This window comes from Camelina sativa, chromosome 18 (assembly GCF_000633955.1).
Source record: "Camelina sativa cultivar DH55 chromosome 18, Cs, whole genome shotgun sequence".
Taxonomy (NCBI): domain Eukaryota; kingdom Viridiplantae; phylum Streptophyta; class Magnoliopsida; order Brassicales; family Brassicaceae; genus Camelina; species Camelina sativa.
The window spans coordinates 3,004,456-3,029,682 of NC_025702.1; the positions used below are offsets into that span (position 1 = coordinate 3,004,456).

Genomic DNA, 25,227 nt, shown 5'->3' on the forward strand with positions numbered 1-25,227 from the left:
TTGTTGTTGAAGCCATTGTTCGTTGCGATGGAGCAGACTTGTGTTGAGGATGAGTTAACACTCACTGTTACTAGACTCAACAGTGAGTCCAAAAGACAGAAAATTTGCAAATCCTTCGAGAAAGACAAAAACCAATTCGGCTGGGATATTGAAGAGTTTACAGAACCATATCGATATACTTGAATCCGATATCGAAAAGAGATCTGAGGAAGTGGAAACGAAGGAAAAAAAGCTTCAAGCTTTGAGCTTGGGATTGGGGAAGATACAGAGGAAGATTGAAGATGCTGAGATTGAGTCAAGTGACAAAGAAAAGGAAGTTGATTGACTTAGGAACCATGTCAAGTCTGATGAAAACCAGCTTCAAGTTCTAAGTTATGTTTGGGGAAATTCGAAAACCAGATGAAGAAACAAACCAATGCACTTGAAAAAAAGGAAAAAGAGATTAAAGCAGCATAGATTGAAGCATGTGACAAAAGAAAGGAGCTTGTTTTGATACGGAACCAGATTGAAGCAGCGGAGATTGAAGCAGGTAAGGTACTTGATTCGTTGAGGAACCAGATCAAGTCAGAGGAAAACACACGCATTGAGGTTAGGACATCAGTAGTGAATACTGTAAACGAACTTGAGTTGAAGAAGAAAGAGTTGAGACAGTCGACTAACATTGTGTTTGTTAAGAAAGAGCGGCAGCTTGTTTTAGGGGAGACTGAGCAGTTTATTGGAGATCCTCTCATGGGTTATAAGCTTGACATCGATCTTTCAGCGGACCTTATTGCTAAACTCGTGTTTCAAAAAGAAAGCTCTACACCACCTGTGCTTCATTGCTCTGTTAAAGCACCGAGCCCATCAGCCATTGGTGGATCTTCACGTTCAAGGGTAGGTCTTCAGGTTCCTAAACTTGAGATTGAACCCTTTGTGACTCCATTAAACAATGGTAGTTTCTAACGTCAGCTAGTCAATATGTTTTAAGGCGCTAATAGGAACTAAATTAGCTTGTGTGCTAGGTTCTTAGGTCTTGCTTGTTTGTTTGTTTGATAGAGTTGTTCTACTGTTGGTGCTTGTTAGCTTAAATTTTATTACAGAGAGCAAGTATTTATGACTCTGTAATTTTGTGTTCTTTTGTGGTAGCTTGTTGGAGAAGATATCAATACAATAAAATTTGGATATGCTTCTCTCCAGTGTTAGACACCTCAACTTTTTAGTTGAAAGAGAAGATGACACATCAATTAAAACAGTTGACCAATCAAATTATAAGGATTAATACAGCTCAATTTTTTTTGTCCAATAATAATCATTCGTCATTCCACATCATTCCTACTCCTTTGTATTACGGTCCCAGCCCAATTACAATGGTGTAAAAAAACAGTAAAAAAACTCATATTAATAATCTGTGTTTGGCAACTGAGGAAGGTAATGTCATGGGGAGGCTCCAAAGACTCATGGCCATCTTGTTAAGCTGCTAGACAGAGTCGTCTGTAACCGCTTGGCAACTCTCACTGTAGGGGATTCTCGGCCAGAGGATGTCTTCGGTGTTCGGTTAGCTACGCTACTAATCAATCGATTATCTCTGTTTTTGTTTTAAAATCACTTTCAGACTTAAAGTTGAAAATATTGTAAAGGCAGACGGTTTTTCTTGGTTTGACTAAATTTAACATTCATTCAAAAAAAAATGAGGAAGGTAACGCGCAACACACACTCAACACCAGAGGAAAGATAGAGGACATGGAAATCCTAATCAAATGTCATCCAAAGAAAAAAAACAATAGTCTCAAACCATGCTTGAAGCAAGTGAAGGCTACGAGTCTCTCATACTTGATGCTATGTTTTAGACTTGGCTGCCAAATTGAACTTTAATATTTCTCTATTTTTCTGCGTAGAAATTTCCAGTATTTTCTTAGTTCTAAAACTCAAAAGATGATTTAGATCAGAGGAAGCACCCAACAAATCCAACGAGTCAACAACGATGATTTTAAAATGTTATCCTCTAAAATTGAATAAAGAAACAAAAATTTAATTTAATTTAATGATAAAAATAAAACTTGAAAAATGTTTTAATGGTTTTATAATGTAAATGATAACTTTTTAAAAAATTGTTTTCCATTTACTTTTCAATGATTTTAAAATAAATTATTGGTGATAAAATTATTTTAAATTAAAATAAAAATAATTATTATAGTTACGTCATTAATTATAACATATATATAGTTTTTTTTCGTTAACTCAGAGAGTAAATCCCCAGACCTATGGAGGGGTCCGAGACTAATTTCTCTGGGGGAAGGGCATCCCACGGGTAAGGTCCCCCCGGTTATGCAAATGGGCTGTAAGCAATGGGCTCATACCCATGTGGCCAAAGGGATAAAGCTGAGCAATTCTTGTGCTTGGAGAGAATCGATCCCTGGCCTAGACCAACAGGGCGACTCTTCCACCAAGGCTAGAACCACTAGCCCACCACCTCGTGGTTAACATATATATATATAGTTACGTCATTATTTATAATACTCCTTTCGTTTCAAAATATAGGATGTTTTAGTAGAAACACGCATATTAATAAAAAGTTACTTTTAAAAAGTTTAACCAATCATACCCAAGACTGCATAATATAAAATATAAAATTATTCTAAAAGTTGCATAGAAAGTTGGAAACATCCTATATTAAGAAACAAAAATAATCCTCTAAACATCCTATATTATGAAACGGAGGGAGTATATATATAGTTACGTCATTATTTATAATATATATATATATATATATATGTTGGTCTATGCCCTGGTGGAATCATTATTCTGTTAATTATTGTGTGCTCGTTAAATCATAAGCCATTTTCAAGATTTTAAGTGATAAAATCATTTAGTAGTTTATTATTAGAGTTGAAAATTTGAAGGTTTAAAGTCCAAGTGCCACTTTTATATTTTTTTTAAGGATATTTTCTCTTAAAAAAATGGATAAACAAATTTAGGAATAAAAAGGCTTTCTCTTCTCAACCTTCTCATTTTTTCCTGGCTGACGTTGTAAAGCAAAGACATTTGGATCGAAGAAATTAGAACTGAGTGATTAATGTATGATATATGATTATACACTAATCTTGTAGATTTTTTTTAAGAGAAGCATGTTTAATGGAGCATGACTTTAGAGTTCAGATAATATCTGATTAAGTTTTTTAAAATGAAATTCTTTTATTTTAAATTAGAATTCAAACACAATTATATTTTTCAATAATTTAATATATCTAAAAATAGTTATAAAAAGTATCCCGCAGCGTAGCACGGATCTAACCTAGTCTTATATAACAAGAGAAGATTTTTCTCAACCTTCTTTATAAGGGCATGACATCTGATTTATTATATAGCTGATAAATGTTCTCACCTCATTGTTACAACCTTTGTTTTTACGTTTTACGTAATATTAGGCTTAAAACAATTAGTCAAAATACAGGCCCACCAAACTATATTGTCAGCCCCTAAAACCAAACGCAAAAACGATGTCGATCCCACCTGTTCTCATCTTCTCACTTCTTCACCATCGTTCCAGTAGTCTTTGTGTTTTTGTATTATTTTATTTAATTATCAATTCTTAAAAATCTCATCTTCTGCAAAACGTAAAAGTCTTTGTAATTATCTATTCGGAACATAACGTCTTTTGTATTAATAGGTAACGTTCCTGTATTTGGGGGTTTATAACTAAGGGATTTTTCTAATCTTCTATATAGGTAACGTCTCCCGTTCATGTTTTTGAGATGAAGTACCAAGTTGAGCCGTCGTGTTGTCTGGTGAAAACTTCTTTATTTTTCATGCATATTTGATATCTAGTTTCTTTTCATTGTATCATTATTTGGGTTTATAATGTGTATGAACTTCTTTGCAGTTCAGCCAATTTTGTTCCTTTCTTTTTTTATTTTTATGGTGGATTATGGTACATACTTGTAACTAGATCTGTGAGAGATTGCAGTTGAAACCATATTATATTCTTATTTCGATTTTGTCTTTCATTCTTTCTACACCAAATGCCCTGTTGAAGAGTTTATTATTAAAAGTAAGAAGAACATAAAAAATAAAGACAGAGACGAGACAAGGATCACCACAAAAAGACACCCAAAAAGAAGTATACAACATTTTAGTCTTTATTCATACTAGTTTTTTCTTCCCGAAGATTGCTAAGGATGTCCACAAGATTTCTAAGGATGATAACTAAAATTTTTCATATTAACAATTTCTTCAAATTGCAAGCTTAAAAAGTTACTTATTGAGCTGAGATTTAATTCATTTATTAGATGATGACATGTAAAATTTCCTTTAACTTAAGTTACAAACTATTTATTGGGTGATCTGTGTAATTTTCTTACGACAAAAAAAAAACATATACTTTATAGAACAAAATATGGAATTAGATATTTTAAGAAGAAATTTTTCTCATAACAATCTCTATTTAAATGTAATTTTGATGCAGGTTCGATGTCCAACATCATCAAGCAACGGGTGGCTGTATAATTCGTAATCATTTGGGTTTTCCTTTAGGTTGGGGTTCCACAAGACTAAATTATGCTGCAACACCATTAGAAGCAGAGGCAAAGGCATTATTAGCAGCTATTAAACACATCTGGCTCAATGGTCATACTTCGATGATTCTAAAAGGCAATATTGAAACACTAATAAATCTTGTCAAGGGTTCTATAACGAATGGATCGCTAACAAATATACTTCAAGACATCCATTAGGGCTTTGAAACGCAATACTGTTTCTTTTACTTTTATAAGAAGGGAATGAAATAGTGCAGCACACAATTTGGCTAAACATGGATATTTAGATAATGTTTTCTATTCTGATTTGTATTTCTTGCCTTCATGTTTTCAAGAACCTTTATGTAATGATCGAATTTGAAGTAATATAAGTTCTTTTTGTGGAAAAAAAACAATTTCTTCAAACTACAAGCTTAAAAGAGTTATTTATTTGAACTGAGATTTAAATTAATATATCTATAATTAGATGACCTGCTTAATTTTGTTTACTTCAATTAAAAAATTATTTATAAACTAACCTACTATATAAGAAAAAAAACCATATACAGAACAAAATATGGAAGTATATATTTTGAAAAGATACTTTTCACGTTAACAATTTCTTCAAATTCAATTATTTTCTGAACAATAATTATTTGTTTTTTAAATGTTTTGTAAGACTTTTTTCTATAAATACTCAATTAGAAATACAAAGGTAAAAGCTAAGTATATTAAATAAATTTTACATACGTTGAAATATTTTAAAATATTTATAATATATCTTAATTAGGAATGTTATTAGGAATTTGCTTACTTTTCCAAAAGTAAACGAAAAGAGTTCCCATCTGCGAGCTCTAAGCATTCAACTATAGAACTCACGCTCTTTAACCGAACCAAAACCAAAGCTATTGTAAATATTTGAAACGACCTAATTGAGCCAAATATTACTCTGTAACTATTTTTGTAGAAATTTATTGGGTACACATTCATTAAGGATTGCTCCAATTTGTTTTATACTGTGGATGACCTGGAAAGATTTTGGCCACATATATTTCAAAAAGCGATGGATTTTGATTTGCTATTTTAAGGTATTTTCAATAATATATGTGGGGATTGTCTAGCAAAAAAAGAGATAGCAGCCCCATGATGTGTGACCTAGTCCTAACAACATAAATGAATATGGTGTATTTTGTTGTATTTTCGATTTTGCATAAGAAAAATGATTGTGAAGTATACGCTAACACATGACCACACATACAAACAATATAAATATTTTGTGAAGTATGTGAATTATTATCATCACATAAAAACATCCATAAACAAGCATAGATTATGTGTACAACACCACAAATATTTGAATCCAGCGTTGACTATTGTTGACCAGAATTAATTGGTGTTGACCAGTGTTGACCGGCATTGACCATGAAAAAATATTCAAAAAAAAATATATATATTTTTTTTTTTAAAGTAATATTATTTTGAGATTTTTTTATAAATACTCTTTTTGAGATACCCCTTTTCAAAATACCTTTTTTTGAACATTTTCATTTTTACCCTCTTTTACACAATTTCAATATGTTAAATTTATTCTTAGAATTTTTCTTTTAGGTTTGGGTTCTCAATTTTATATTTAGGGTATACTTTTTAGGAGGTAGAGTTTAGTATTTAGGGTTTATGGTTTAGAATTTAATCATTTTATATATTAAAAAGGGGTATTTTTGAAAAATGACACAATGAAAGGGTATTTTTGAAAAGTGACATAGGAAAAGGAGTATTTTTGAAAATCACCCTATTTTTTTTTGTATTTATGTATATTTGATAAATAAATAAAAAAGAGAAATGATTTTTATAATTTGTTATATCTACTAACTAATTTTGTTAATGCAGAAAATATACCAAAAACAATATAATAAAACTATACCACCAAAATTTTATGTGTAGTAAATTTTCTCATAAAATAATAACAAATATATATCTTTTCTTTTTAAAAATCATTTTTATTTTGTATCTTAAAAGGTGGGGGTTTTAAATATTTTTTTCTTTTTACTTATTTGTAAGATTGTATCATTTGAAATATATCCAAGACATTGCCAACTATTTCATTTGAAAATTCTATTTATTTACATGAAAGATATATATCTAGAAGATAATTAAAAAAAAAAGTTGATTTTGTAAAATTAAAGGTTGATTTTGTAAAATCAAAGATATATTTCAAATGACATCCTTTATCATATAAAGCACAAGTCACATGTCCAATCGAATTAAGCCACATCAGATTTATCCAAGTCATTGCCAACTATTTCTTTGATTTTACAAAAGTAACTTTTGTTTTTTAATTATCTTCTAGATATATGTATTTCATGCAAATAAATAGAATTTTCGTTATTTTTTTCCTTTATTTTTCTTATTAAAAACAAAGAAATAGGGGATGCTTGCAAAAGTAGACCCCTAACTTGAGTTAATTGCAATGTTAGACCCCTCTTTTTCTCTCTCCAACATTTGTCACTTTTTCTCTATTAAATCCTTGTCCATTCATTTTATTCACAAAAATACCATTATTTTCTGATTTATTTGAATTTCTTGCGAAAATGTTTATTACATCTATATCCTCATCTTCTTCTTTTATTTACGGTTGTGCCACCGCCATCAATTTTCCAACAACCATGAACAACCAAATTTGAAGCTCTTAAAGCTTCAACAACCTGATTTTGTAAGCTTAAATAATACCCAATGCTATGAGAACTTCATTTTCTTCCATCTCCTCTCCATTTTAATCCAAGAAAATTTGCAAGTGCATTCATCTTGTTATATGTCATGATTCTTGGATAGTGATTAAATTGGTGTTGGGTTTCTTCTGTGGTGACTAAAGACGACGCCCTCGGTGCTTGACATTGCGAAACAACCACCGATAAAGTTATTTTTCGGTAGATTTCGTGATTTTCTTTAATTTTTTGCGAAATTGGACTTTATTTGTTAGTCTAACCGTCCTAATATCATGTAAAGTCTACTATGTGGTCAATATTGCAATTAAAATTTTATCGAGTTTTGAGCCAGTAGATTGAAATTTCAGTCTCCTTAATTTCATTTGAAAACAAAAAAATATGGTTCAGACTGCATTGTAATCTTTCTGTCGAATACTTCGTTTGCAGTCTACTAAGGTGTATTTTTGCAATTGACCAAATTCTTGACTTTTTAGTTATGACTGTCGGACGAAGTCTTCTTCCGATAATAAAAGAGTAGACTTCTATTATGGCTATTTTTGGATTTGACCAAAATATAAAAACATTGGCCGTAATATTATTGATATAAAATTAATTAGTTGACTGCAAAAGAAGTCTACTAGTTAAAAAATTAAAATGTTGGTCAACCCCAAAAATGACCACGGTAGACTCCAAACGAAGTCAACATTCCTAGAAACTTCGTACGTAGTCTACTTGGCGAAAGTCAAACTTGGTCAATTGCAAAACTAACCACAACGAAGTTTACTTTTTCTAGTTGACGGATAGATGAAGTCTACTTGTCAGCTAGAAGTCTACTACCAAGTCAATGGTTTGGTCAATTGCAAAAATAACCTGAGTTGACTGTAATCGAAGTTAACTTGTTGAAACTTCCTAAGAAGTCTACTATGTTATATGTTTTTAATTGCAAAACTGACCAAAAAATTAACAAAGGAAAACAACAAAAGAAGTTAACTATCCTAGTAGACTTCATCTCGTGTCTACTTTATTAAATTGTAATTGCAAAAATAGACCACACAAAATAGACTTCGAGTTAAAATCTCTGCATAGAGGCTTGTTGATGTCTACTCGTTTGACATCAACATGAAGTTGGCAAAATTTGTAAACCAATTTATTACAAATTGGTGAATAATTTTAAAGATTTTGTTGTTGTATTCTTTGATATATGCTATGTACTTGCTTCTATATGTTTTTGACATAATTATATATTATACATATGGAGAAATCAAGTTTTTGGTTTTCTTAGGCAGTTAGGTCATTAACTTAGACTTATTTTTGAAGTCAATCTGTTGGAGTTTTGTGTGAAGTCTGTATAATTGAAATTTTTTATAGAAAGATTCTTTTAATTTTTTAGTTCAAAGATGAAACGACCGTGACAAATTCATGGTGGGCGATATAACACATTCACATAATTAATATTCATTTTCTTTTTTCTATTGATATTTAAGTTAAACTTTTTCTACAATAATTCTATCGCTAAGACTCTAACTGTTAGACAACTAGTAGTTAATAATGATCGTGCTCTCTTTACAAAAACACTTTCAACTTAAATTAATTAATGATCGTGCTTTTATTTTCGTTTGACCAATGTTGCTAAGCAACACTTTATCTAACCAAGAATTTTGTACAGCTCTGAAACCAGTTTCTAATAATTTGATTATACGTCTGTATTTGTAAATAGAATCCTAGAGAACAAAAGATAGCTCAAATGTTGCTAAACAGAATTTTATTTGGATTTGGTTTACAATGTTACATGCCCTTTTCTTAACTTAAACAATGGAAAGCTTTCATACCCATCAGACAATGTATCTTAACCTTACAACGAAGATAACTATAATAAATTATCAACTGTAGTTAAATAATATTACAGTAATATCTATGATTTATATATATATATATTATATATATTAAATTTGGTCAAACAATATATTTTTTATTTCATAGAAAATCCATAAAAACGTCTTACAAAGATTAATCCAAACCAAATCTTATACAAAAAAAATCAACTACTCTACTCTTAAGTACTAATCTATGAGATCGATCATTATCTAAATGATCCTCTTCTTGCTTAATAGGTCACCATCTAAACCATAATTGATCTCTACTTCTTCCTGCACAAAACAAAACAAAGAAACGAAATACATGTCAACATTTAATGATCAATATAATTTCTAAGGCATTATAAAAAGACCAACATTCCAGACACCATTCAGATCTTTAAAAAACCATGTTAGTGATATGCATTTTAAATTAAGAGATTTTATTAGTGTTAGAACTACCCTGTGAGGAGATATTTAATTAGTATTAGAAGTACCTCGTGAGCAGAGATTTAATCTGATCCTTTGCCTCATATTCAATCTGTCAAACAAACAAACACATAAACATTAATTAATTCTTAAGAAATAAATCTGCTTTATCACCAATCTAAACATGTTTCTACAAAGATATGGACTTGACAAATGATGCACCAAGGTCGGACACACGTACATGATAGTAAAACCCCAAACCTTTATAGTAAAACCCAAACTTAGATAATTCATATCTTAGATTAACTAACACTTTCTTCAGTCTCATAAAGATACATGATTGAAACAAGTTAGCATTAGGTCAACAAGAGCAAAGGAAAGCAATAAAGTACCAAAAGAAACAGCAAGCTGCAAAAGAATGATACAAGGTCCAAGGACCAAATATCATATACGGTCTTTTAAACACAAAGCAATAAAGTCAACTGTAGATTCAATCGCACAATGTAATGCAAATATAAGCTAGAGTTATTACCTCAAGTGTACTGCCATCAGGTGCTATGTCTCTGTTATTGAAACACCACCAATAACCTCCAAGTTTCTTCAAGAAAACAAAGTTAGCTCTCTCTACATTACACAAAAAAACCACAAAGTCACAAAGGAGTAACAACATTAATAAAACACAATTCTTGACTTACTTCTTCTCTTAGCCATAGACACAGAGTTCGTACAATATTTCCAAGGCCAATACTTTATCACCGCACCAAAAGGATCACCTGTATGCCAATATGCAACATTGAATCTAAATTAATCATCATGTTCACATATTCAAGAGAATAAACAAACAAACAAACATCATTTAAAAAAAAAAACACCATTCTTTCAAACCTATAAAACACACACAAAATTACCTCATCTTCTTCCCAAGAATCTCCTCTTCAACGTTATACTTGTACGCAAGTGGGTTCTTACTCGAAGGTCTCTGAAAAAGAATCATAAAACAATCAATTCATCTACACATGCAACACATCCACACTGAAAGCTTCCAAATCGAATCAATAGTATTGTCAGATATATTTCACAACTTTAATTGGTGAGTATTATTGCGTTACATCAAACAAAAACACGAAGAAATAAAATCAGAAAGAGGGGAAAACACAAACAAGGCTCGTCAATAGACTCTTCATCGTTAAAAATAGATGGAGATTGAGAGGCGGAGATGAAGAATTACTATGGCTGCCTCTGAGTTTCTATGAAAAAAGATTCTTGTGTACTAGTGGTAGCCAGATCTGGAGTTAAGGTGACCAGAAACGATGCAAGATGGGGAAGGCGAAGATGGAGTTAAGGTGACCCAGAAAGTGCAGAACCAAAACCAAAAATGAATCTAAGTGAATAATGGATAAAATTTACCTCGTTCATAGCAGAGTCTACTTCAGATCTGTCAAAATACTAAACCATCCACACATTAATACACTGATTAACGAGAAGCAAACAACAAAGCATCAAAAAGAGAGACATGGGAGAAGACAAAGAAAAGAAAGGTGATTATGATGATGATTTGATGAGAGACAGATTTTTTTTTGTTTCAGAATGGCTTATGGCGAGAGAGAGAAGCAGGAGGTGGAAGAGGAAGAAATGAAAGTGATTAGGGTTAGGGTTAGTGAAAGTTAGGTATATATAACTCGGTTAATTAAAATCGATCAGTTATGTGCATCACCAAACCGAACCGAACTGGAAATTGAATTACCAAATTAATTTTGCTGATCGGTTTGTCGAATGTTGCCGAAAACCGAACATCTCGGTTTAATTGGTTCGGTTCTCTCGGTTTTGACCAAACGTCCAGAGCTAATATTAATAGTTGATGGCATAACAAAGTCAACCACCAATAGTCTACAGAAAAGTCTATTTAAGCAAACCCTAAATCAAATAATTTTAACCTAATCAGCCTTTACTCCTTTAATTTGATTCGTTTATATGTAAATTTGTTTTATTTCAATGCAGAAAGTCTATGTGGTTATCATATGGTCAATAGGTTTATCAAATTATATTTTATAATTCTTTTAATTAAAAATTAAACTATAATTAAGGAGTAGATATATTTTAATGTCTTCTAGTCGACGTCAATTGGAATCGACCTTAAATAAATCTATTGAAGACTTCTTCCGAGTTACATCTGTCATTTCGGCTTCTGTTTTTTGTTTGGTCGTAAGGGAGTCAATTGTAATTTCAGCACCCTTAATGGTTATGTTTCTTAAAAAACGAATATGGGGTCTACGATTTCATTCAAATGCAAATAAATGTACAAAAAATGCGATTGTCCCAAGAAATAGTTGGCAATGTCTTGGATATATTTCAAATGACATAATCTTATAAATAAGTAAAAAAAAAAATTAAAACCCCACCTTTTAAGATACAAAATAAAAAATGATTTTTAAAAAGAAAAAGGTATATATTTGTTATTATTTTATGAGAAAATCTACTACACATAAAATTTTGGTGGTATAGTTTTATTATTTTATTTTTGGTATATTTTCTGTATTGACAAAATTAGTTACTAGATATACAACAAATTATAAAAATCAATTATCTTTTTTATTTATTTATCAAAAATACATAAAAACAAAAAAATATTACTTTTAGGAGAAAAGAAAAAATAATATTTTTTGATTATTTTTTTATTGTCAACATCGGTCAACACTGGTCAACGCCGGATTTCGGCTAACCTCGAATGTTTATGGTGTTGTACACATAACATATGTTTGTTTATGGATGTTTTTATGTGATGATAATAATTCACGTAGTTAACAAGATCTTTATATTGTTTATATGTGTGGCTATGTGTTGGTGTATAGTGTATACTTCAAGTAGCTGACAATCATTTTTTTCTTTTATGTATTATGTGGGCAAATGACAATTTTTGTTGGTTATATATACTCATGTTTGTTAGTAATGAATACCAAAAAAGTTGGTAATTATTCAATGATAACTTTCCCAAATTTGTTACTACTATTAACAAACATATGACCAATTATGAATGTCTCATCCAAATCAAGAGATCAATTATTTATGTAATAATAGCACTACTTTTTAATATTTGACATTGTTCTCAACACCGAACCGAGAAAATCATAAATTGATAATGAACACAAAGCTAAACCGGGTAAAAATTGATTCGAATTCGGTTTACTTATGAAGGGTGCCACGTAAACCAACATGATTCGTTTCTCTATTTAGTAGTCCAGTGAAGAAGCTCTCGAATCATCAACTTACACGAGAGCGAGAGAGAGAGAACAAAAAAAAACAAAAATCTCCGGTGAGTCAGGAACCGTACGTCGCAGATTGTTAAAAGACGATGGCGGGACAATCACGGAAATGGATGATTCTGGTAGCGACGATCTGGATTCAAGCATTCACTGGTACAAATTTCGATTTCTCGACGTACTCGTCGAATTTGAAATCGGTTCTAGGGATTTCGCAAGTGCAATTGAACTACCTCGCCGTCGCTTCGGATCTCGGCAAAGTTTTCGGTTGGTCATCGGGACTTGCACTTTTGTATTTCCCTCTCTGGACGGTTCTCTTCGCGGCGGCGATTATGGGTTTCGTTGGTTATGGTGTTCAGTGGCTTGTCATCACTAACGTTATCTCTTTGCCTTATATCCTGGTAAACAAAAACAAAAAAATTCAACTTTTTTTAACATATCTTAGTCTCTTTTGCTTTGATCCTTCAATACATATTAATAAAGTTTGTATTTTTTTGTTTTTTTTTTTTTGTTTTGTTATAAAGATTTTCGTGATTACTAATATGGAAATCAAGATTTGGAGGTTTGAGAGAAGAGTCGGTGATGGTTGAATGGTTGATTCGTAGTTCAGTTAGTGAATTAGTCATCTGACTGGTTGGTTGCACGTGTTTTGGTTTTGCTTTGTCATGGTTTGATGACTGTCTCGAGAATCTTTATTGTTGTCTTTGTGATCGGATCTTAGTTTTGTGTGTATATAAATACTTTCTCTTTGTCGCATTTAAATAGTTTTGCAGTTGGGTTCCTTTCTTCTGAATTATTCTTTTTGATGGGTAGGCGCATTAGAGGATCTTTGTCATGTGGTTTATAATATTTAATTTTCAGATAGATGTGTTTATGTGTATATGAGATTATTTTAACTATCTTCCATTGAGCATAGTCAATTAAAAATAATACTTTTTTGAGTTTTTGAGGAAGAATGAATAATTACTACCTTGGAGAGAAGATTGTGATCAATCACAACATTTTGTTAGGAATTTTTTTGGCTATAAGTATTGATTTTTACAGAACTGTCATTGTATTTACCGAACTTGCGCGACTAAAGTATGGGTTTTGTGATGTTATGGCAGGTGTTTCTGTGTTGTTTGTTGGCAGGGCTGAGTATCTGTTGGTTTAACACAGTCTGTTTTGTGCTCTGCATCAGAAACTTCCCAGCAAACAGATCACTTGCACTTTCTCTTACAGTGAGTTTTAATGGCGTAAGTGCTGCTTTGTACACTCTTGCTTACAACGCAATTAATCCTGTTTCTACACAGCAATACCTTCTCTTAAACTCCCTTATACCTCTTGTTGTCTCCTTTGCTGCTCTTATTCCTATTCTTCGCCAACCGCCTCTTGAACCTCTTCCACCAGATGGAGTTCGAAGAGATTCTTTCATGTTTCTCTTGCTCAACATATTAGCGGTATTGAATGGTGTTTATCTGCTTCTATTTGGTTCAAAGACTTCTGATGTAACCTCAGCTCGTCTTCTCTTTGGTGGATCAATCCTTCTTTTGATTCTCCCTCTATGCCTTCCTGGTCTAATCTATGCTCGCAATTGGTATCTGCACAATATCCACTCCAGTTTCCGTTTAGAAGGTTCTGGTTTCATTCTTGTTGATGTCGATGAGCTTGAGATGCATAAAGGAATGGTGACACGTGAAGCCAGCCGCGAAGGGTACCAGTTGCTAAACGATGATATTGTGCGAGATGTCATTACTCCTGATCAGAAGAGTTTCATTGAAAACGACGACAAATGTTGTTGCAATAAGCTCGTTACAAGAAATCAGCTTGGAATGCTTGGAGAGGAACATCCTCTATCTTTGCTCTTATGCAGATCAGATTTCTGGCTTTACTATATAGCCTATTTTTGCGGTGGTACCATTGGACTTGTTTATAGCAACAACCTGGGGCAGATTGCACAATCTTTAGGACAAAGCTCTGAGACAACAACTCTTGTCACGCTTTATTCGTCTTTCTCATTCTTTGGTCGATTACTTTCAGCAACACCAGACTATATCAGAGCGTAAGTCCCTTACACAAGCCTTTGTACTCTGGTTCTAGAAAGATTATGTTGTTACTGAAATGTGAATTATGCAGGAAGGTTTACTTTGCTAGAACCGGGTGGCTAGCCGTTGCTCTTTTCCCAACCACAATTTCTCTTTCCTTGTTGGCATCATCTGGAAGCTTGGCAGCGTTACAAGCAGGAACAGCTCTAATCGGTCTAAGTTCGGGTTTTATATTTGCAGCAGCGGTTCCTATCACATCTGAGCTTTTTGGACCCAACAGCGTCGGGGTTAACCACAACATCCTCATCACAAACATACCTATAGGATCGTTGGTGTACGGTTTCTTAGCTGCTTTGGTCTATGAATCCCATAGCGTGGCTGGGTCAAAGACGGAGTCGGTTATATGTATGGGACGAGACTGTTATTTCCTAACGTTTGTGTGGTGGGGAGGCTTGTCTGTGGTTGGTCTAGCTTCAAGTGTTGTCTTGTTTCTGAGAACTAGACGAGCCTATCAACGTTTTGAACAAGATCGGATAACTTCAAGCATGCTCTATTCTTAGAATTTTATCCAATGAAGCAAAATTTAAAGTGACGACTCAAACTTGTGCAGAAATGTGTTACTGCACAAAAGTTTTGATCTTTCCTGCAGAAATAAGAAGAAAGAGGGAATCTTAGAACATAACTTTTGGTCAGAAGAAGAGTTCAGATTCGCTTTTTGTGCAAATGTATCGGTACGTTGGCCTTGGAAATTGAGTCGGGGGGGGGGACAATCGGAAGTCACGGTTTGGTGACCTAAAATATTTCCTACTGAAACAGCCTAATCGGGTTAAGAGTTTTGTTCTGTTTGTTGTGTTTTAGACTAAGTTAATGACATTTTGAAACGAAGCAATTGGTGTTTCTGTTAGCAGTTTCCCTTTGAAAATTTAAATTATGTCTTGCATAGGAGTTCCAAAGCTATATGCCCACATTTTAAACAAGCTTCAACTTACGTAATTATTTATGGTGGTGTATAAGAGAAATCAACATTTTGGAAAACTTATCAATTAAGACCAATGATTGATCTCCGCATTTTTTTTTCTCACAACAGCTTACAAGATTGACTCAAACAAGCCAATGCGATGGAAAATTGTTTACATAGGTAACTAAATGGGGAACTGAACGAACACGTCGCGCTAAATTATCCGCTTTACCATTCTGAGAGCGAGGAACGTAGACTAAGGAAAACGAATCAAACTCCTCTTTATCCGCATGTATGTCCTCCAGATAAGACATAAATGCTGGCCAATCAGAAGGCGAAGACACCATCTTCATCAAGTCGGATCAGTCGGTGAGAAAGACGACAGATTGATTGTCCGCCCGAATCATGCAGCGCATAGCCCATATGAGGGCTTCAACCTCAGCATGAAGAGGTGAAAGGCTACGGCTAATGTTGGCTGCCTCCATAGTAGGAGCGTCACCCCTAAGTGAGGTGTAAAACCATCCTCTACCAGCAAACCGATCTGTCTCTTTCCAGGAGCCATCCACAAAACAGAGATAGCTCGACAAAGATCTAGAAACCCCAAATCTTCCATCTACGTGTAGTACATCGGCATGGGTTAGATCCAACTCTGGCACCATTGTCTCAGTCTGAGCCAGAAACCAGGCCTTGGCCTCATCCTCCACTTATCAGAGGAAAATTAGTTAAAATTTAATATTTTGACCCTTTACACACCAATAGTGTTTTGCTGTTTTTATTCTTGCTCTTTTGGTTTTGCGTCTTTTATGTTTGTCCTACACTTGTTCCATAGGTTTCATCTAAAACCCATTCGTTATGTATCTATCGAATGTAGCTGAATCGGTAATCCTTTTTTTTTTTTTTTTTACAACAGCTGAATCTGTAAATCTAAATTGTCCATCTTGAGCTCTAAACCATTAAAAGGAAAAAACCAAAACTTGCTTTACTAGTCTAAGAAATCAATGTACAGTAAAACCTCTATAAATTAAGAGAAATACCCTATAATAGCACTCTTTTAAGTTTTTCTTCCAACATTAGCACACTTCTTTAAGTTTTCCAAAACTAGCATTTATATATTGAGATTATTATTTAATTTAAATAACAAAACTCATTTTCTCTAAAACAAAATTAATGAAATTTAGATCTCAAAGCACCGACGAAGGTTGCGGTGAAGATTCTAAACTGAGATCTTCATTTCCGATCTCAGATCTTTTCAATTAAGTGCCAAATCGATCGATTGATTCCAATACAATAAAAATCCACATCAAAAGCATCTTCATTCACTGGATTCCGATCGAAGTTTAATTAAGCTAAACTGTGCTTCCGTCGTTTACGATAATGAGTGTGACGGAGGAGAGTCTTCCGACTACAATTACGTACGACAGATGATTGGGGGAAAGTTTCAACAATTCTGTTTGATATGGATGGTGTGCTTTGTAACAGTGAGAAGCTTTTTAGACGTACGTGTTGCCATTGATGTTTTTGCTGAGATGGTAGTTGAAGTCATTGTGGATAATTTCATTCCTCTTACGGGAACAAGTAAAAAAGCTTTGGCAAATTAATTTGTGAATCTGTTTTCATGTTAATGTGTGTTTAAATTGATTTTGTTGATTTCTTGGGTTGGGCAATGCAGAGCTGAAGCCATGTTTTTAGGAGGTGTTGCTTCAGTCAAAGGAGTATAAGGATTTGATACAAATGCAGCTACAAAGAGATTCTTTGAGATATATCTCCATAAGGTGATGTTTATGCTACGTAATTAGAATACTTAGGAGGAGAATTTTCTTTACATTAGAAACTTGTTGATAATCTTTGTGATTGATTGTACTCGAGCTTTGTTGTATATTGATTTGCGTAATGTCTTGAGATAGAGGGGAAGAAAAGAGAGCAGCGACTTGATGATGAAGATGATGATGAAGTTTGAGTTCAGGTCATTATGGAAGGCCTTCCTAAACTTCAAGAATGTCTTCCTAAAAGCTATGGAATCATTCCTAAATTTTTGAAAAATGTGTTTTTAAATATCTCTATACTATGTGTTTTGCCTTATTGTATCACATATTACTCTATTAGTGATGTATAATGATTTGATATTGTCCACATATTAGTGTTTTATAATAAAGGTAGCAAATATGAATATCCAGCATGATGTTTTAGGAAGACCTTCCTAAACGTCAATGACTACTTCCTAAATTTCAAGGAGTCCTTCCTAAATTATATTTAGACTACCTATAAGACAATTAGAAAAAGCTTTACTTCGTGTTAAGAATTGGTTTGCTCAACACAAAGAGAAAAAGCTTTACTTTGTGTAATGTTTACGAATGTTTGAATTTGTATATTTCAAACTGTTTATGACGGACATCCTGAATTTAAAAGTGACATTCCTAAATATTATTGAATCCTTCCTAAATTTAAATAAATGTGTTTCTAACTCGCTTTTTGGTGTTTTGCCTCAATATGTCAAAGATTACTTCCATTGATAAGGGAATTTCTGCATACCCTGGTGTTTACCAATATCTAGACTTTTTTTACAACCATCCTGAAATCCAAATTTTTTATGAAGGTCATCCTGAATTTCAAGAAAATTTTCATGAATTTCGTGTATTTCTTCCTAAATTTTCAAGGATTTCTGGGTGCTCGTTTTTCAAGTTACAAGATCAATAGAAGATTCTACCAGCTATCAACAAAAGTTTGAATTGAAATATATAAGGAGAAATATATAGTAGCAATACAACAAAAGAAGAAAAACCATGAAGCCATAAAAATCCTTAGTGTTTTATGACTATCCATCCTTGTTCATCGTGAAATCCAAATGGTTTATGAAATTCATCTTGAAGTTTAAGGAAGCGTTCCTGAATTTCCTGGAATCCTTTCTAAGTTTTCATAATGGTCCCTTTTCATAGCCCGACAATCTTTCCCAAGACTCGAGTTGCATCTGCACAAAGACAAGTGAAATCAACTTACCAGAAAATAGATTCAGGAAGGTTCACATCATGTTCTTTGTTCTCCTTCTTCCAGATCACTTGTACAATTTTCATCTTCACTGACCCCAAATTGCTTTGTACACATACTGTAGTCTCTAATTTCACTAGCAAAAATCTCATTAGGTATCAAAAAGATAAATTCTGCAATAAGAAACGAATGCTCCAATCCAAATCTAACAGTTTTCCATCTCCTTTTCATCAGATCCTTATGTTGTTGTCTATGTTTCTCAATCAAATATGACTGTTTGAGATCTGGGTACATGATGAATCATGTTTGTGGAGACGGAGAAAAAACAAAAAAAAATTAATTTTATTAATAATTTAGGTTTTCCCAAAATTAAGAATATATAAATTTGTGCTAGTTTTGGAACATTTGAAAGCATGTGCTAATTGTGGAAGAAAAACTTATAATGGTACTATTTTTGTCAATTGCCCATAAATTAATAAGGTCGGGACTATTAAATCTTATTAATTTATAGAGATTTTAATTTATCGATAAATTAATAATTATTAATTTATCGATAAATTAATATTTTATAAATTTATGAAGAGACTTTTAATTTTTATAATTTTGAAAATTTTATATTACAATAAGATACTTTTGTTATCATTCATATTTTTAAAGAATTTCTTAATTTATAATCTTGGCTATCGTAATTGCTAAGTTTAGAATTTAGGTAAAAATGATAAATGTTAGAAGTTTAGAGTTTAGAAGAAATTGCTACTAGTATCATTCATGGTAATGATTAAGTCAAAGAAGATATTGCGGTAATTTTAGAATCAATTACATGTAAAGAAGTAATTATCGCATTTAATATTCTCCACAATTTTTGAATGCGATTTGAAAAAGCGACAATGAAAAAATTAGAGATGAACTTCAATAAAAATGCAAATTCAAGAATATACAAACAACAATATAGTCATATTTCACTAGATTTTCTTAGATATATATATATATATATATATATATTATTTGATTATTAATTTATGATATTGATGAGACCATATTTTTACATAAGATTTCAAAAAAAATTATTATTTTATTAATTTATCGAAATGTGTTATTTTGTACATCGGCTCAACTCTAAACCGGAAAAATTTCTTAATTTATAGCGAATATAAAAATTTCTTAATTTATAGTGAATATTAATTTATAGAGGTTCTACTGTATATTGTCTATCTTGATTCTTGAGCTCTAAATATTTGTTTTTTCTTTGCTCGGAAAGTTAAAGATTATTTAGTAATAGGTTTTAGAAATAGAAAGGATTCCATGTTGTTTTTTTTTGTGTGGAAAAGATAAAACTAACGTCAGATTATGAATATTTTATTTGAATGCAATATAAATATAGACTTATGAATATTTTATTTTAACGTCAGATTATGCCAGGAGACTATTGTCAATCTCCGCTATGAACGTCTTCATGGTTGCTGCAAGAAGTGTTCTAGTTTGTGCCATGATGAGAATCACTGTCCACTATGGGCTACTAATAAGATTACTCCAGCTTTGCATTTCCCGGTGGAAGACGATTCAGCTCGTCCGCTGCAGAGTTACAAAGGGGCTGTCATGAATGACAGAAATAACGGAAAAGGCAAGGAGGTGGATACTCGGGGACTGCCTCAGCCCAGTCAGCGCCTACCCAAGGGTACGCAGGACGCAGGGTCAAAGAACCGGACCTCACGGGAAACAGGTGAGTCTTCATCCAAACCGCGTCGATCCAACAATTCGGTGGCTTTTAAGGATTACCGCCAAAAGGCTAAAGCCTCCACGACGGTGGCACCTCCTTTGGGTGTGGTTCCGGTGGGAGAGCTGGAACCTGGACAGATTCCGGATCAGGTCGAGCATGTGGCGGTTCAGGCTGCAACCTTTGGGGTTCCACCACTGAAGCGGGTTCGGAGGCCTCTCTTTCAGGAACCGGAACTGCCTTTACAATCACATTTGCGAGAAGAGGTGATCTTGGCTGATGCGGGCTCTTCTGTCCCGGGTGACGGGTTTGCTCCACAGTCTACAGGCTCTGGTGCTCTGCAGGCGGGCTCAACTCAGGTGCCTATGGGCGACATTTCTGGAACGTTACCGGTTTTGCCAACAGCAAAGGAAACTCTGGAGGAGAATTTTGAGCAGCGGATGGAGGAGGTCGAAACAGAGGTGTTGGATAAAACGGTTGATGATCCACAGCAACAAACTAATGGGGACATGGAGGTTTCGGTGGAAGATCAGGCCTTGAATCCAACCGTCGCTATTTCGACTCTCAGAGGAACAACAGCAGACTCAGGTGATGGTCCCGTGGAAGCAAAACTTGACTCAGGTGCAACCTCTGTTATGGCTCCGCAAGGGGAAAAGGTCCACAAGGTGAAACCTCCTTTGTCTCTTAAAGGAGCTGCTTCCAGGAAATTGAACGTGTATCTACGCACAACGCCAAGGAAACGCCCTGTCCCTAAAGAGGCTGGAGAAGGATCAAACATGAGGAATTCGGATCAGGAGAAGGGTCCAACTGGTGGAGTCAAGCCACCCAAACCAACAGCAGATAAATGAAGATTTTAAGTTGGAATTGTCAAGGACTGGGGAATAAAGCAACTTTTGGGTATCTCAGGGATTTGTGGGGAAAGCATAGACCTGACTTTTTATTTTTATCTGAAACTAGACAGCCTTTATCTGTTTTGGAACCTTTTGTTGGTCATTTTGGTTATTCAAATTTAAAAACAGTTGATCCTATTGGATGTAGTGGCGGTTTGACCTTATTTTATAATAATAATTATGATGTTTCCATTTTATTTGAATCCAATCGGTTGATTGATTTGGAACTTACTTATAAAGGACATATTATTTACTTTACTTTTGTCTATGGTGATCCGGTTCCAACGAATCGAGATTTAGTGTGGGAAAGATTAACGCGGATTGGCTTGTCTCGTGATGCCCCTTGGTTTCTTATAGGTGATTTTAATGAACTTAAAGGTAATCACGAAAAACGGGGCGGAAGGCTCCGCCACGCCTCTTCCTTTGTGAATTTTAACACAATGATTCGGCATTGTGGATTATTAGAGTTTCCGGCGGTTGGGGATAGCTTGTCTTGGCGTGGTTGGCGTGATAAGAAGCCAATCAGGTGTCGTCTTGACCGCGCCCTAGCCAATGAGAAACTTCATGACTTGTTTCGGAATGCGTTCACGGAATATCTACCAATGATAGCCTCGGATCATAAACCGGTGTTAGCCTTTTTAGAGGATACAATTCGGAGAGGGAGGAGCATTTTTCGCTTTGACCGCCGATGGCTGGAGAAAGAGGGTCTCTTTGGAGCTATTTCAGAGGGATGGTTCTCAGGGGAGACAGGGGAGTCTGGGAATTTAATGGACAAAATAATAAAGTGCCGCCAAGCAATCTCCCGCTGGAGGAAAGCACAAGCCCCATTTGGACGGGAAACAATTGAGGATTTAAAATCCCAACTAGCCATTGCTCAGGAGGATGACTCTATCTCTGTTGAGATTATCTCGGAATTGAATTGGAAATTGCGGGAAGCTTATCGGGATGAGGAAATTTACTGGTATCAAAAGAGTCGAAGTAAGTGGATGCGCTTCGGAGACCAAAATACCAGCTATTTTCATGCCCAAACGAAGTTAAGAAGAGCTAATAATCGGATTGTTGGAATGTATGATGAGTTGGGTCACTGGACCACAGAGGAGCCTCGGATCCAGAATATCGCAACTTCATATTTTCAAGAGGTATTCATGTCCACCGATCCCTCAGAAATTGAGGACTCGTTGGGTGAAATCAGCACCTCTATAACGGATGAAATCAATGAGAAACTGACTAAGCCAGTCACAGAACAGGAAATAAAGGAGGCTCTATTTATGATGCACCCTGATAAAGCTCCGGGACCGGATGGTATGACGGCCCTGTTTTATCAGCGTGCTTGGGATACGGTTAAAGCTGACTTAAAGCTTTCGGTGGAGTCTTTCTTTCAGGTTGGCAGTTTTGACAAACGCCTCAATAAGACTAATATTTGTCTTATCCCGAAAGTAGAAAAACCGACCCGGATGACTGAATGGCGCCCCATTAGTCTATGTAATGTCGGGTACAAGATTATTTCAAAAATTTTATGTCAACGGTTGCGTAAGTTCTTGCCAGCATTAATTTCTGAGACACAGTCAGCGTTTGTAGAAGGCCGGTTAATTACGGATAATATTTTGATTGCTCAGGAAATGTTTCACGGACTCCGCACTAATCCCTCTTGTAAGGGCAAGTTTATGGCCATCAAAACAGATATGAGTAAGGCCTATGATCGGGTAGAATGGTCCTTTATTGATTCCTTAATGCGGAAATTTGGTTTTTGTGAGACATGGATTTCCTGGATCATGTGGTGTGTGACATCAGTAGAATATAGCGTCTTATTAAATGGGCAACCCCATGGATCAATAATACCGTCTAGAGGGCTCCGTCAAGGAGATCCCTTGTCACCTTATTTTTTTATCCTCTGTACTGAGGTACTTATTGCAAATTTACGGAAAGCGGAACGGTCTAAGCTTATCACGGGTATCAAGGTTTCCACTGCATGTCCGACAATTTCACATTTACTGTTTGCAGATGACAGTCTGTTTTTCTGTCGGGCCACAAAGGAACAATGCGAAGTTATTTTGGGGATTCTTAGGCAATATGAGAGGATTTCTGGACAGAGGATAAACTTCCAGAAATCTTCTGTTCAATTTGGACATACAGTAGATGTGGATGTGCGTGAAGACTTAAAGGGTATCCTGGGGATTACCACTTTAGGTGGCATGAATTCCTATTTGGGAATCCCGGAAAGTCTTGGTGGATCGAAAACCAAAATTTTCTCTTTCGTCCAAGATCGGTTACAAAAAAGGGCTGGTGGTTGGCCTGCCAGGTTACTGTCCCGGGGGGTAAAGAAGTCATGATCAAATCGGTCGCGACGGCTGTCCCTACTTTTGTTATGTCCTGTTTTAGAATTCCCAAAACAGTTACACGGAAACTTACGAGTGCCATCTCCAACTTCTGGTGGAGCTCTTCGGGAGAAACTCGGGGTTTACATTGGATCGCCTGGGACAGATTGTGTGTCGATAAAATGGAGGGAGGCTTGGGGTTTAGGTGTCTGGACGATTTCAATACCGCACTGTTGGCTAAGCAACTTTGGCGGTTGATATCAGTTCCAGATTCACTATTTGCAAAGGTTTTCAAAGGACGGTATTATAGGCATTCAGATCCATTAGATCCTATTAAATCTTATTCTCCATCTTATGGATGGCGAAGTATGATTTCTGCTCGCTCTCTGGTGAACAAAGGACTCATTAAACGGGTAGGAACTGGGGCCTCCATTTCAGTATGGTCTGACCCTTGGATATCTGCTCAATCCCCGAGACCAGCATTGCGTTCAGGATCGCCAGTCAATCCAACGCTTAGAGTTGAAAATTTCATTGACAGGACTTCATGTTCCTGGGATTTGGCATTACTTTCGGCTTCTTTCGAGCCGGAGGATGTAGCCCTTATTTCTGCTTTACCTCTTGGTAATCTTACCACACCGGATAGATTGGGATGACATTTGACTAAAACCGGTAGCTATACTGTTAAATCTGGATATCAGGCATTGCGGCAGAAACCGGAGAGAGGTCTTCCCATTTCTGGCCCCAATATTATCCCTCTACAGGCATATGTCTGGCAGATTAGGTGTCCACCAAAACTCAGACATTTTTTGTGGCAAGCAATTACGGGTTGCATGGCGACAACAGCTAATCTACGGCGTCGTGGATTAAGCTGTGATATGGACTGCGAAATTTGTGGGGAGACGGAAGAGACAGTCAACCATGCCCTCTTTTTATGCCCTCCGGCTAGGCAGGTTTGGGGACTGTCCCAATTTCCGACCTCTACGGGTTGTTTCCCGTCGGATTCTATATATGCTAATATGGATTCCTTATTTTGGAGGTTTCAAGACATTCTTTCGGTGGCAATGTTTCCATGGATTCTATGGTATATCTAGAAGGGTCGGAATGATAAACTATTTAGTAACTTGGACTCCAACCCGGTAGCAATCCTACGCTTAGCAGAGGAGGAATCCAGGCTGTGGTCTTCAGCCCAGGAAGACCTATCCGGATCCTTTTCTACTGATGTCCCTCGGCCTCTACCCAGATCTATGACTCAGACTTGTAATGTGGCTCACGGTTATGAATCTAGTTACCGATGCTTTGTAGATGGATCTTGAAAGGCAACTGATCAGTTTATGGGCAGAGGATGGTATTGCATTTCTCCTAACGGAGAATCTCCCACCATGGGTGCATCTAATTCTCGTCGTAGCTTGTCACCGCTCCACGCAGAGGTAGAGGCCCTTACCTGGGCAATGAGGTGTATGATTGGTGCTGATAACGAGAAAGTCGTCTTTCTCACAGACTGTTCTGATTTGGTGAAGATGGTGTCTTCGCCTTCCGAGTGGCCTGCTTTCAAGACATATCTGGACGCTATTGATGAAGATAAGGGTGAATTCCTTTCATTCTCTCTCGTTCAG

General features: G+C 35.0%; 1 protein-coding gene and 1 long non-coding RNA gene across 3 annotated transcripts; one reads left to right on the forward strand and one right to left on the reverse strand.

The window, feature by feature from the left end:
- On the reverse strand, positions 9,141-11,114 carry LOC104760392. 2 transcript variants are annotated; one of them, XR_762902.1, is made up of 6 exons: positions 10,882-11,114; positions 10,383-10,453; positions 10,170-10,247; positions 10,007-10,072; positions 9,543-9,586; positions 9,141-9,339 (listed from the first exon to the last, which is right to left on the reverse strand). It is a non-coding gene; the product is annotated as an uncharacterized LOC104760392 (long non-coding RNA). The 2 variants fall into 2 exon arrangements; XR_762901.1 differs by having other exon boundaries at positions 10,007-10,098.
- LOC104760393 (protein NUCLEAR FUSION DEFECTIVE 4-like) lies at positions 12,725-15,650 on the forward strand. The gene is made up of 3 exons (XM_010483312.2): positions 12,725-13,132; positions 13,838-14,772; positions 14,847-15,650. Exons 1-3 carry the CDS (start codon positions 12,824-12,826, stop codon positions 15,313-15,315), a joined length of 1,713 nt encoding a protein of 570 aa, XP_010481614.1. The 5' UTR covers positions 12,725-12,823; the 3' UTR covers positions 15,316-15,650.

Bases quoted from the DNA above. Each gene is read 5' to 3' on its own strand.
- LOC104760393 (XM_010483312.2), top strand. From the start codon at position 12,824: ATGGCGGGACAATCACGGAAATGGATGATTCTGGTAGCGACGATCTGG. The intron at 13,133-13,837 runs GTAAACAAAAAC...ATGTTATGGCAG, and splicing joins TCTCTTTGCCTTATATCCTG to GTGTTTCTGTGTTGTTTGTT. The intron at 14,773-14,846 runs GTAAGTCCCTTA...TGAATTATGCAG, and splicing joins ACACCAGACTATATCAGAGC to GAAGGTTTACTTTGCTAGAA.